The sequence below is a fragment of the Python bivittatus genome, unplaced genomic scaffold (assembly GCF_059951505.1).
Source record: "Python bivittatus isolate LINGU-HERP-01145 unplaced genomic scaffold, Pbiv_v1 ctg000310_np1212, whole genome shotgun sequence".
NCBI lineage: Eukaryota > Metazoa > Chordata > Lepidosauria > Squamata > Pythonidae > Python > Python bivittatus.
In genome coordinates, this window is record NW_028277054.1 from 12,234,677 (window position 1) to 12,247,968 (window position 13,292).

A 13,292-nucleotide genomic window follows, 5' to 3' on the forward strand; every position below is an offset into this window, starting at 1 on the left:
TGGGTTTCCTTTCCACGCATGGTCCTCCCTCCTGGAAAATGTAGTCTTTGCTCTCTTTCAAATCCCACATCAAAACTTGGTTTTCTGTTCTTTCCCACTTATCCCTTGAATCTTTATCCTCAACACCTGTTGCCTTGGTCCTTAAGATTCCCTCTCTGTGTGTTGCTTTCTCAGTTGCTTATGGCCCACTTGGAGGGACCAATTTCTGTATTTTTGCCAATGAAATTATTTTGGCTAGGCTACTCTGAACATCTGAAAATTCAGGTCTGGTAGCACCTTTTCTGATTAACAAATCTTATTAGAAGGGATAGACTTTCATGAGCTGAAGTACATAGAATAGCTAGATGATGTTGGAATTAAATGGGGGGTGGAGGGGAAGCTAGTCTGGTTATGCAGACGTAGGTTACATGTGAGACAGATTGCCAGTACCTTATCAATTAAGAATTGTAATGTGATAAAATCCATTGTGCTTGTTGACACCTTCTGAGATTGCCTGAAACCTTTTGATGTCTGTGAGTTCAACAACTTCTCATTTGATGGTGCTGTTAAAAGTCCCACTTTTCTAAAACAGTCACTTGAAGGTCTGTTAGGATGTCTCTTGGGAAGTTGAAATGCTCTGATACTACTTTGTCCTTGTTTTGAGACTGAACTTGTGTTTTGCGCAAAATTTGTCCCATTTATCCTATGTATAATTCAGAGCGGCACTGCTAACAGATGATGGCATGTATCATATTGGAGGAAAAGCATGGGAAGGTGCCTCTAATCTTGTCTGTGGCCTGTGAGCTGTTGGTGTAGATGTGGGGGCAAAGTAGCCATCTCTCTGGCTTTGTTGCAGGGTGTTTACAGAGATGTGGTAGTGGGGAGAGGTTACAGAGCTACCTTCCTCTTTTACATTTTTGAGAGTTGTGAATTTTGAAAGTGGGGATGGGAAACTTGCCAGAAATGATTTGGTCACTATCTTTAATTCCTCACTCTTATCAGACACTTAAAACTACAATAATTAAGTAATATGGGACTCAATCTTCTGCTAAAAAGAAGCTCTGTGTAACATCCTTCTAGGTAGAGTGGCTGCAAATGAGCTCTTGAAATACTCCACCAAGCTGCTGGGTGGAGAAGCTTGTCTGGATGATTTCTCTGAATTTTTGTCTGGAGAACAAGAAATTATCCAAGAATTTTTTAAGGGCAGGACTCCTTCCTTTTAACAGGGACATTGCAACTCAGAAAATACAATGGAAAGAGCTCCTGTCTCCTGTCTTCTCTTGGGATTTCATCAAAGCCAAGAAGATTACAGAGTGTTTGGGGGGGGGGGAGACTATTCATTGGAAAGCAGAAGAACCACACACTTCCCTTGCCTAAACTGTCACTAAACAAGCCCCCTCCTGTATTCCCACAGGATGATTTCTTTGGGATTCTTTTCTCTTTTGAAATAAAATCCAAGAGCAATTTTTGTTTCATCAAACTGAAGGAGACCTGGAAGGTGAACAATTCTCTACCTGACTCTTTCTGAAGAATTAAGGATGGTGGTTGACAGCGATGGGAAGCTGGGGGAAATCAAAGGAGGTGGGGGCACTATGGTTTAACCCACACATCTGTGTAGGTGGTGTTGTCTACATAAAAATCAATTTCCATGGAGACAAGGGAGGAAGAAACCTTACTTTTTTTTGTTTTGCAAGACCCAGTAGAACCTCTTTCTACTCCCCAAAGTTTACTGATCCTACATTAAAGTAAGTTGGTCCCTTCTAAGGCCTGACATTATTTTGTACCTTGTAATCTTCTGGGCTGAAGAGAGCAATGCTTGAGGATGTCCATAAGAATGACGGGATAACTCCAACTTGCTTGTCCTTAGCAACTTCTAATCTTATTTTAGCTTCGCCAGGCTAAGGAAGAGGAGGTAAAGCAACTCACTCGGATCCGTGATTCCCTCCGAGGCATCCTGCAGCTGGAAAACAAAGGGGTAAAGCTTGAAGGGTCCTTTGTGGGAGGGAAGGGAGAGGATGAAAGGAGGGGAAGGCTTAATCAGGGCTTCAGGGGTCTGTGAGAAATTGCAATGGATTGGATGATTTGTCCTTTGCAAAAGTTTAGTCATATGTTTTGAAGGAGCTTTTGAGCACCACACTGATTTGTGCATATGTCCTACTGAATCAGGCTGCATTTAGTTGCAGTTTTGCCTACTTTTTGGCCCCCTCTGCATGCATGCATATATGTATGAGTGGTCAGGCATGTGTGATGTGTGTATGGATATATGTGTGTCTGCGTGGACTGACTTAAAAAGAAAGGATATCATAGCTAAAGAACAACATGATCTCCCTAAATTTCCCTCATCCTTCCTCACAACATTTGGGATGTTTTCATTTGCAGTCTTTACCTCCCGCAAAGAAAGTTAAGTGTGTCCACTGGTGACTCAAAAGTTGCTGGTCCCTCTTTTAGATAAGTTTCTCAACCTCGGCAACTTTCAGATGTGTGGACTTCACCTCTCAGAATTCCCCAGCCAACATGTTGGTACCTCAGCCAGCAAGCTGAGGTTCACATATCTTAAATCTTCTCTTCTATTGGTACATATCTTAAAGTTGCCAAGTTTGAAAGGAACTGTTTTAGACGGTTATGAATCCAACTGCTCCCCATCATCCCTGATTTGTATGCTCTTTCAACAGTGTTAATTAACAGGCTACTAGTCTATAAAAATGTCCCAGAATATTTTTAATTTGCTATCTTTTTTCAGCTAAATCAAGCCAGCCTGGCAGATCGGATTTTTAATAGCTTGCTTTGGCTGTCCGTATGTGGAAGGGAGCCATTGGGGGGTTCCAGAAGGGATTCTGAGCAGTAGCAGCGTGGGATTCAGTGAGATAACCTGGGAGCCGTTGAGGGGCACCTGCTGGGTGCCAGTTGGTGTACGGACTCCTGCCTTGGTGCCTGCCAGCTCTTTAATGTTTTAAAAAGGATTTGCCAGCTTCCAGCATTACTTTTATTTAGAAGAATGCTTCTCGGTCCCAAATGAGTTCTATTGACTTTCTTAGAAAATAAATAAGAGAAATGGACCCCAGGGCTTTCTTAGTAAATGCATCTACCTGCCATTCCAAAATGGATAGCAATAAGCCAGAATAACAGAGAGCGTTTATGAAGGTGGGGATAAAGGGTGGGGCAAACAACAAGATGGTAAACCAGGGCCATTCTCTGTTGCATGAATGTACAAGCCCCCAGCAGCTGTTTTGCGAGGGCGCCCATAGCTCTATCAGAATCCCCAAACTGCTTACACCATGCTGGGGGATGCCAAGGCAGTCTCGGTGCCAAATAAATCAATTTCTTTCTCTTAACTTCAGGAGAACCTCAACAGAAAGAACTCTGGCAGTGGGTATAGCATCCATCAGCATCAAGGCAATAAGCAGTACGGGACCGAGAAGTCTGGTTTCTTGTATAAGAAGAGCGATGGGTAAGTTCTCATGTACTTTGTGCTACATCACAAGATGGGGTGGGTGGAAATAAGCATTGATAAACCACTTTCAAACACCATTATTTCCATTCCCCAATCCCTCAATGCAGGTGGAAGATGGTATGTGTCAAAGAGTCATAACCTTTTTCTGAACTGCTACAGATACTTGAGAACAAACGTCTCCTTTCCCCTTCTCCACCCAAAAGGGAAATAAAACAAATAGCTTGTAACCCACTCTCACCCTTCAAAACCACATCCTTATGCTGAGTGTACTCGTTTGACTGGATGCAAAAAAAAAAAAAAATCTGAGTGCTGCCTACAGCAGGGAGCTGAAAAGTCATTAAGACCTCCTACAGGAGCTGAAACCTAGGGGCTGGTTGGAGGCCGACACAAGAACTCTTGCAAATGGAGAAGGGGACTGCCCACAAGTTGCAGAATTGCAAAGACACCCCAGCTTTGCTCCGATTTCAAATAAACCACACGGGGCCAGAAGAAAAAAAAGGGCTGACCCAGATCTTAAAACTAGCTGATGTTCTGCAAACACAGAGATCCGGAGTTGGCATGAAATGGGAGTGCCCGCTGACAGGAAGACAGCATCCTCAGAAAATGCCTTATCAACATTTTATTTTAATTGACCCATCCATTTCTGAGATGTCATCATTTTTCAAGGGCTCAAACTCTCTCCCTGTTTCCAAAGGCAGCTTGTTAGACTGCATACCCTCAGTTCTTCTAAGGCAGCCTTTCCAAAGCTGTCATCATCTAATCAAGAGGACATCTTTCAGAAATTATATATTTGGTCATAGCTCCAGAAAAGGATTGTCATCTGAGTCGCTTCCATTTCTTACATCTGAGAAATAGGCTTACAATATTTTCCTTGGGAAAGTTCTCACAACAGTGAAAATCTTTAGTGAGGATGTGTACAAAAGGTACTGTTTTCAGAAATGAATTATTTCAGGAATAGTGGAATCTCATTTTTTTTTCTTGGATCATGCTGTTTTGGAGCCAGACCATGTCTGTGACACCATGAATGACTGTAGGATCACCCCTGGAATTGCCAGATTGACATTGTCTGGAAGACCAAAAGAACATTCTGGTGTTTCCTGGAAAGTCCCATTTCCTGAATGGTATATTTTACGCATTCCTGTTTGGCTTCTACAATACCAAAGTGTTTTACTCAATTTCTCTCTTTACCACCACCTTGCTTGCTTGATGATAGATTCAGGCAGCCTATACATTTAGTAGGTAGGTAGGTAGGTAGGTAATAGATCGATTCATTCATCCATCCATCTCTGATAGGAAGCTTTGCAAGAAATACAACATGTGCATTTGATGGCCTCTGATACAGGCTATTCTCAATATTGTGTTCATTTGTCCTTCCTTTTTGCTTGTCCTAGAATTCGGAAGGTGTGGCAGAAGAGGAAGTGTGGAGTGAAATATGGATGTCTCACTATTTCACACAGCACAGTAAGTGGGGTTGAGGGTGGGGAATCCTTCTGTCAAAAAGTTCCATGATGAAATCTTTTTGTGTTGATGCACCATTGGGGGGGTGTTCAAACTAATTTCTTTGCATGCTTAACCTGGTTCTGGTGTCATCCAATTTTTTGGTTTGGGGTAGTATATTGAGCTCATACATTAACCAAGCAGGATGGATGCAAAGAAGGTGCTAAGTCTGGAAAAAAGAACTAACCAAGTATATGTGAGAAAGACCTTGAAAGATGAGCGAAGAGATGCTGCCTAGGGAAGAGTCAGATAAGAGAGGGCATAGCCCACAGCTGCATAATGGACAGAGAAAGAGGCTCAGAAGGGACCCTCCCTAGCTTCCCAGGCTGTAAAGCTGATGGCCTGATTTTTCAGGCTTGCAAGATTGCTGTCAGTCTTCCCAGGTAGACCAGACAGAAAACACGACCAGATGAATTAATTCTACTTTATTGTAAGGCTACATTAACATAATCTTGCAAGTCTGAAAGTACAAATCTGTTTATTCAACATTTCAATAAATGGTGCTTTCCTGGGACCTTCCCCTCCATGCCTGCTTAATTAAAGGTGGATTTTGATAGGTGCCTGAACCTTATTCCCATTTTTATATTTTTTTTTAACCATCCAAAGCATGACACAAGCTCCCTTTTCTTCATCTACCTTCTCCTATTCTCAGAATGCATCTCTTTTTGCACCTTCCTTCTACTCTCTTTTTTTTTTTTCTTACATAATCCTTCAGCTTTCTTGAGGCAGTTGCAAAGTTGCTGCCAGGTTCCCCTGGCTGTTGGGAATCCCTGCTTGTTGTTTGTGCTGGGTCCCATTTACAAGCCGTAGTTTCTTGTGGTTGAAAACCAGAAGCTGATTTTGAATGTCCAGTATGCTATTTGATTGTGCCCCCATGGAGGGTGAGAGCTACTCTTTTCTGTACCAAGGATATATCATATCCTCTTGGAATGTTCTCTGGTAAGCTCGGCTCGTCTCACTTGAGAAATTTAAAGACGTAATCCATCATGGCTGTCTTTGACATTGAAATGCTGTGTCCCTGCAAAGTAGATTTCTCTGTGCAGATGATAACAAATGGACATCCGTGGCTACCAATCTTTCCTGGGCTACAAAACTTTTGGGGAAAAAAATCAACCGTTCATGAAAATGGAAAGTGAGTGAGTAAAGCTTGTCAGAGAGAAATGGAATAACAAGAAGTGGTATAGAAAAATAAAGGTGGCTATTTAAGTTGTATTAAAAATCTTTTAAGTTGTACACAAATCCACTGAGATGTCTATATGACAGCAGCTTCAAATTTTCCAGGCGGTCTTAAGAAACTAATTCACTGAGAAATTTGGTGAAACGATAGCCAAGGTTTCTTTATATTTCCAGGCTTTTAAAACTTTCAGTCTTTACTGTCTGATTATATTCTCTGCTTTACATCCTGTTGCATTCTTCTGTGCTACTCAGCAAATACATGTTTTTAATATAGAATAAGAGTAAATGTCAATAATCTGATTTATTGGTTATATTTGTCCATTATTATTCAATTTAAGAATGTGATAAATGAACTAGGAAATACTTGTTCTTGACAGATATACTAGCCCATTGTCTCAACTTTTCTTGAACAGATAAACCGTCCTCCTGTAAAGTTAAATCTGTTGACTTGCCAAGTGAGGCCTCATCCAGAGGATAAAAAGTCCTTTGATCTTGTGACACGTAAGTAAATATTTTATCATAATACTTGGGCTGTATTGTCCTCTCTGAATATCTTATACCAGAATAGCTCAGGACAGAATGCTTTTTCTCGCATTTCTTTCATGCTCAGTTTAAAATTGGTTGGAGAAAGTTATTTGAAGTGATTAGAATTGGATTAAAGTGACAAGGAATTATATCACCACCCACTCATCATAGCTGTGAAATGTAGGGATTTTTTTTTTTTAGAGTGAAACATATGCAGGACTCTACTTATTGGCAAATGTGGCCTGTCTGCCAATAACAGTCATCATTCTAAACTCTTCCCAATTTGTCGACACTGTTCATGAATTTTTCCCTTTGTGTCTGACTAGTGGAATTATTAATTTCCATGACTTGAAAACCAGGGTTTGTTAATACAGCCTAAAACAACAACAACAACAACAACATCATCATCATCATCATCATCATCATCATCATCATCTGCAGTTGCATTGGACTGCTGACCCATGCTTAGATTACAATTTATCTATCCAGCAGCATCTCCAAGAGCAGGTCAAAAAGAGGCAAGTTTGTGGGTGTGATAGCACAATCAAAGCCCCACTGTTCAGTACATGTGTTGACGCATGCACAAAAGGAGCATAACTTGAAACATGCTGCCACGTCCACCATCTTGCCTCTTTTGCAGACACCATTGTGTATATCCCAAGTCCTATATACACCTTTCTGAAATGTAGAGCTTTGTTTTGATAATATTCTGCTTTTGGGACACGTTAACTAATTCCTATCCATCAACATTTGATAAGAATTTGTTCCACCCTTCAGTTAAGTCATTGCTGAACAATAGATTCAGTACAAAGTCTTTTGGCCCTTCAGTTAAATGCTCCAATTTGATATGATTATGATGATTACACATCATCAAGTTGGTGTTGACTCTTAGCGATCACATAGATAGATTTTCTTCAGGATGATCTGTCCCCAACCTGGTTCTTCAGGTCTTCCAATGGTGCCCCCATCACTGATTCAGTTGAGTCCATCTACCTTGCTGCTGGTTGTCCTTTTCTTCTCTTTCCTTCCACTTTTCTCAGCTTTATGGACGGCTCCAGAGAGCTAGGTCTTCACATAATGTCTCCAAAATATGGTAATCATTTATATAACTACCATATAAGAGCCTAGTTATTTATGCCTTGAGTGACAACTCTGGACTGATTTGTTCTGTGATCTGTTTGTTGTTTTCTTGGCTATCCATGGTATTCTCAAGAATTTTCTCCAACACCAACATTCAAAAATGACAGTACTGTTTATATTTGGCTTCTTCAAAGTCCAATTTTTGCTTCCATAGAGTGTTACAGGGAAAACCATTGTATTAATGATGGATATAGCTAATTTTTCTACCAGGTATGAATCCATAGGACAGGGTTCTGGACTGTGCCCAGAAAAGCCCCAAATTGTATTACTAAAATTCAGTGGCAAAATTGCCAAAATCCTATTGCATGATTCAGAATATTTTAGGATAAATAAGCAAGAGTTTTGGTCTCTGGAGGTCTCCCAGTCCTATAACCACTCTTACTTAAGACATAAATAAAGCCATGCTGCCAAAAATAAGGCATTTTGCTGATGAATTTTTACAACACAATCTTGGGCTTTGGGCAGCTGCTGATGGGGAACAGGACAGCTGTATGTGTGTGTAGAAAAAGCTGAAAAAACAGTGCAAGTTCCTTTGCAAATCTGGTATTTGGTTTCATTAGGTTATCTCTGCCCTCTGTCCAGCATTTCTCACTAATCTTAAAGACTGGATTCTGTTTAAGTGCAAGCACTTTTATTTATTCATTTCTTATCTTCAACGGATTCTCTTGTTTCTTCTCTTTGCAGACAATCGGACATACCACTTCCAAGCAGAAGATGAGCAAGACTGCATAGTGTAAGTTGGGTGGCTTGCTGTCTCTTCCCTGTGGTTGCATTTCAAATGGGAGAACTGTAAGTTTTGTCCGAGCTAGAAATATTACTTGAGGAGTGAAGTTTGGATTAGGGCAGGGTGCCTTATCTCTTCTACTTTGGCTGTTGATATTTGTGTAAGGTATTAAGAACTGGACACCAAACAGAATCAACTGTTTCTTTCTGCCAAATGTGTAGAATCATTGAGCAAGTTAGAGAGCTAGTGAAGGCAGATGGAGAGGTGAAATATCTTGATAAAGTAGTTGCAGGGAAGGGTTATCAACAGCAGAGGCTGCTAAAAAGGTGGGGTATGACTAATCTAGCACAGACATTAACAAATAGAGGAGTTTGTCCAACAGCTGAGATGAGACACAGGCAGAGCTGGGGGAAGCTCTAGGTGTTGTTGGCTCCAGAAAATATGGATGGAATGGTCAAGAATGGAAGTTTCAGTCCAGTAATGTGTGGAAAATCCAAGCTTGCTCATCCCTGACATAAGGCATGGTGTATTAGATTTGCATCTATGAATATTTGCATCCTGTTAATCTTCAAAGAAGCCAGGATGGCATTCATGAGAATTTACCTTCTTTTATCTCATCATTAATGCTGTGAAGCAGGTTAGAGAAAGAAAAGTCAACTTATTAGCTCTGTGTCTGAATGGCCAAATCTGGTTGGCACCCAGTGCCATCTGCTGCACCATAATGAGTAGCATGAGCATTATGTGGTGTAATGGCTGGAACATCAGACTAGAATTAATGGAATGGAAGAACTGGGTAGTGAACATCACAACTGATTTAGGTGTGAAGGATTTCCCCATTTCTGGTCTCTTGCTCCAGCTACCATACCTCACAAGGCATCTTCACTGATCCATCTACTTCAGCAGATGTACATGGACCATTGTCTACATCAGCCTTCCTTAACCTAGAAGTTCTCCACGTGTGTGGACTTCAACTCCCAAAATTCTTAGTAATGGCCATGTTGGCTTTGGAATTTGGCAGTTGAAGTCCACACATCTGGAGGGTGTGCCAATACATGTGCTTAACTTGCTAAGCCAAGGCCTTTCATGAAATGTGTTTACAACGTCTGTTTCCTTGTTGTCCTCTTCTGGTGGCTTCATGAGGAGGGAATGTGGCCAAAAGGAACTTAACTTACCACCTAGGGATAATATATATGCCATTGCTGCATGATAAATAGGAGAAATAATTCAGAAACCTAAGGACTTGACTCTGATCCACCCATTTGCTCTATTTATGGGATCCAACATTCCAGAGTGGCTGATTACAGTATGCGAAAATCCCCTTCTCAGTGACGGTGTACAAGCACACACGTAAATATACCGATGTGAATTCTGGCCTTTGGATTAAATAGTTACAAAATTTGCATTTACAACCTATATTTTGGCTTCCCACATTCTATCACTTGGATCCTGGTTGATGCTTTCTTCCATTGGCTAGGTGGGTGTCAGTGCTCCAGAACAGTAAGGATGAAGCACTTAGCAATGCTTTCAAGGGGGACCCAGGAGGCTGCGTGTCTTCAGCTGGAGGCATGGCTGACAGCGGATTGCAAGAACTCACCAAGCTTATCATCGACGAAGTGAAAAACATGCCAGGAAACAGACGGTGCTGTGACTGTGGAGCCCCAGGTGGGTTGCAGCAGCCCACTGTATCCATTTTTATGCAAGGGCTGGCATGTGCTCAAGCATTTATACTTTGGGGACTTGGGACTGATGAGAACACTGGAACACTGAGAGAGCAGGATGAACTTTTCCACCACTCCGGTGGCCTAAATTGGTTCTGTGATACAAGTGCCTCATCAGTTACCCTCTGCAAATGTCCATCATCAGTGTAGTGAAGGACAGGCGGGGAAAAGGCAGGGGAGAGAGAATGAAAAATGGCGCAGCTGTAGAATCCAGATCAAGAGCATTCTACATGGCAGCTGTGGCAGCAGGCATTGCTTAATGGCCTTAAGTACAGATTTCGAAAGGTCTCGGCAGGCAACAAAGAACGCCCCATCTTCAGTTGAGAACTGGGGCATGTTTTGTGTTCCATCAAGCCGGGAAGGAACTGTCTGTTTGCAGAATGTATGGGGGAAGGACGTGTCATCATGTGCATGTCACAGCCTCCTCCTGGGTTGTTGTCTTGCAGATCCCACATGGCTCTCCACCAACCTTGGCATCCTGACATGTATCGAGTGCTCAGGGATTCACCGTGAGTTAGGGGTGCACTATTCCCGCATCCAGTCTTTGACACTAGATGTGCTCAGCACATCGGAATTGTTGGTAAGTGCTACCTCCCAGGTTGGAGAGAACGTGCCCTTTCTGCTGTTCTTTGACTCCCACTTCTTCTCTTGTGCATTAGTGCCAGAGGTGCTTCTTCACCATCACGTTTTGGGGCATCCTGAACTTACTAGACATTCTGAGAAAGCCAAACCTAGCAGAGACCAGATATTTATAAGGATGACAATAGGTTTTAAAACTAGCTGAGTGGAATGTACATGATGAGAAACGGGGTGTTGTAGCAGTTAAGGTACTGAATTAGGAACAGGTGAGCTCGGTTCACGTCCTTCTTAGCCATAGAAGTTTTCAGCCAGGTGCTCTCTCTGTCTTTTTTTTAAACATACTTTTTATTAAAATAAAATTGTACATAAGATTAAAAAAACTACAGAAACATAGAAGGAAAATTAGGGAAAAAAAAGAATGAAATATGAAAAAAAGTGAAAGATAACAAAAGAAAAAGACATCTAAAGAAGCAACTTCTGATCTTTGCAGCAGCTACAAACATAGTAATTACCATTTCCACCCTCCCAAAAGACATGTCATAGTTCCCTTCTTCCCATAAACAAACCTTTTTAATCAATAAATCCCGACATCACCCATTCACTTTTATCCAATTTCAGCAAAAAGTCCATAAAGTCACTTTTATGTGAGATGGGCGGCTATATAAATACGATAAATAAATAAGTAAAAATAAAGGGTTTCCAGTCTTTTATAAAAGGAGTTGTTGTCCCCTCTTTAATAAAACAAGTCAATTTAGCCGCCAGGGGCTCTCTCGCAATCCAACCTACCTCACAAGATTGTTGTGGGGAAAACGAGAGGCAAGAGCACTTCTGAAGCAAAAGTGAGGTATAAATCTAATAAATAAATGTATCAGTAAATAAATGCACCACTTTGATTGCAAAACTGAGCCAATGTGATGGTGTGGTTAAGGTATTGGACAGAGTGAGGGAGACTGAGGTTCATGTCCACACTCAGCCATGGAAACTGACTTTGAACTGGTCACTCTCTTTCAAGCCAGCTTATCTCACGGGGGTGGTTGGGGAGGAAAAAAACGCAGGAGAGAGTGCTGGGTGAGCTCCTGAGGAAAGGCAGGAAATAATAATAATAATAATGCGACAATATCTCTAACACCATCAAACAACATCTGCCTATCTCAAGTCCTTGGGAAGCACTTGATAGGTGGATAAAAAGGCCTAATCTAGTCTAAAGCTCTGGCTGACTGTGTGATGACGACCACCACCATCACCGCCAATAATAATATCCAAACTTTCTTCCAGTTAGCAAAGATAGGTGGATAGAGAATAGCACCCCGACTCTTTCTCAGCCTCTTGCCTCCGTTTTCACCTTACCTTGTGGATGCTCTTGACTTTTCATATGATGGCTCCCCTCCTGCCAGTGACACAGTGGCCCTTGTCTCACTCACAGCTGGCAGTCAGCATTGGAAACGCCAAGTTTAATGAAGTCATGGAAGCCACCTTGCCAGGCCAGAACAACCCCAAACCTTCCTCCAGCAGCGATATGTGAGTGGGAATGGGCCTTGCCTTGGGGGGCAGAGATGGGATGGGGGAAGGCTTTGGAAAGCATCTGAGGAGGGAAAACTTGGGGAAGAGTGTTGGGCCCCATCTCTGTGGTTGGGATCCAAGAAGAAGAAGGATGAAGGGTAAGGTCAGGACTTGGGTATGTGGTTTGGCATAGGATGGGCACAGCCCTGTTTTTTAAAAAAAGAACCTATGGAAATTTGAACTGGCTGTTGCCAATTGCAAAAAAACCTTTCTGCTTCTTAGTCTTGTCCAGATATATGTATATTATCTATATTTGTTTATTTTCAAAATCAGCATTCATTGATAGGAAAACTTGAATGTGGCTACCCAAGCCACATTCTGACTCCTCAGTGCAATGGATTGAAGTATCCAAGTCTCTGATGCTTAGAAATCTGCTCCTTTGCTTTCCCCAGCTGGATGCTTTCCAGACTAGTCATAAGTCTAGCCACCTGCAGTCTCAAAATTATGATGGATGCTCTGCACACAGTATCTGTTCCTTCACATGGGCTACATTTTGGGTCATGCTTAGCAGCAGGCCTTTGGGCTTCAAAGTACCCTCCTCCGGGACTTGATGCATCTCTGCATCGTACCTACAGCCGCCTTCAGTCTTCCAAATCTTGGCAGTCCGTGCCTCTAAATACCAGTTACTTGGTATTAAGCAGGGAGGGATAGAGAAGCGTCTACCCATTGAAAGTAATGGAAGATCTTCTCGTGAACCTCTTCTCTAAGGTCTAGAAAACACTTTTGGAGAAGTTTTCCTCTTCCCAAATGCAGGATTTCCAGGAAGGAATTCATCATGGCAAAGTATATGGAGCGCAAGTATGTTCACAAAGCTGCCAAGGAAGAGCCTTACCGGCTCTGGGAAGCTATTCGAAACAGGGATCTCTTGGCACTGCTCCAGGCTTTTGCTGAAGGCCATGATCTCTCCAAACCTCTAGTGAACCCTGAAGGTCAGGTAAGTAGG

The 13,292-nt window shown here is 42.0% G+C and overlaps 1 protein-coding gene across 1 annotated transcript in view; it reads left to right on the forward strand.

Moving 5' to 3' along the window:
- Nucleotides 1–13,292, forward strand: part of ASAP3 (ArfGAP with SH3 domain, ankyrin repeat and PH domain 3) — a 70,478-nt gene that overhangs the window by 45,891 nt on the left and 11,295 nt on the right. The window contains exons 9-17 of the mRNA XM_088140124.1: nucleotides 1,868–1,954; nucleotides 3,318–3,427; nucleotides 4,822–4,891; nucleotides 6,517–6,604; nucleotides 8,453–8,501; nucleotides 9,967–10,154; nucleotides 10,657–10,790; nucleotides 12,213–12,307; nucleotides 13,103–13,283. Of these exons, the coding sequence (XP_087996250.1) occupies nucleotides 1,868–1,954; nucleotides 3,318–3,427; nucleotides 4,822–4,891; nucleotides 6,517–6,604; nucleotides 8,453–8,501; nucleotides 9,967–10,154; nucleotides 10,657–10,790; nucleotides 12,213–12,307; nucleotides 13,103–13,283 (1,002 nt within the window). The remainder of the gene's footprint in view (nucleotides 1–1,867; nucleotides 1,955–3,317; nucleotides 3,428–4,821; nucleotides 4,892–6,516; nucleotides 6,605–8,452; nucleotides 8,502–9,966; nucleotides 10,155–10,656; nucleotides 10,791–12,212; nucleotides 12,308–13,102; nucleotides 13,284–13,292) is intronic.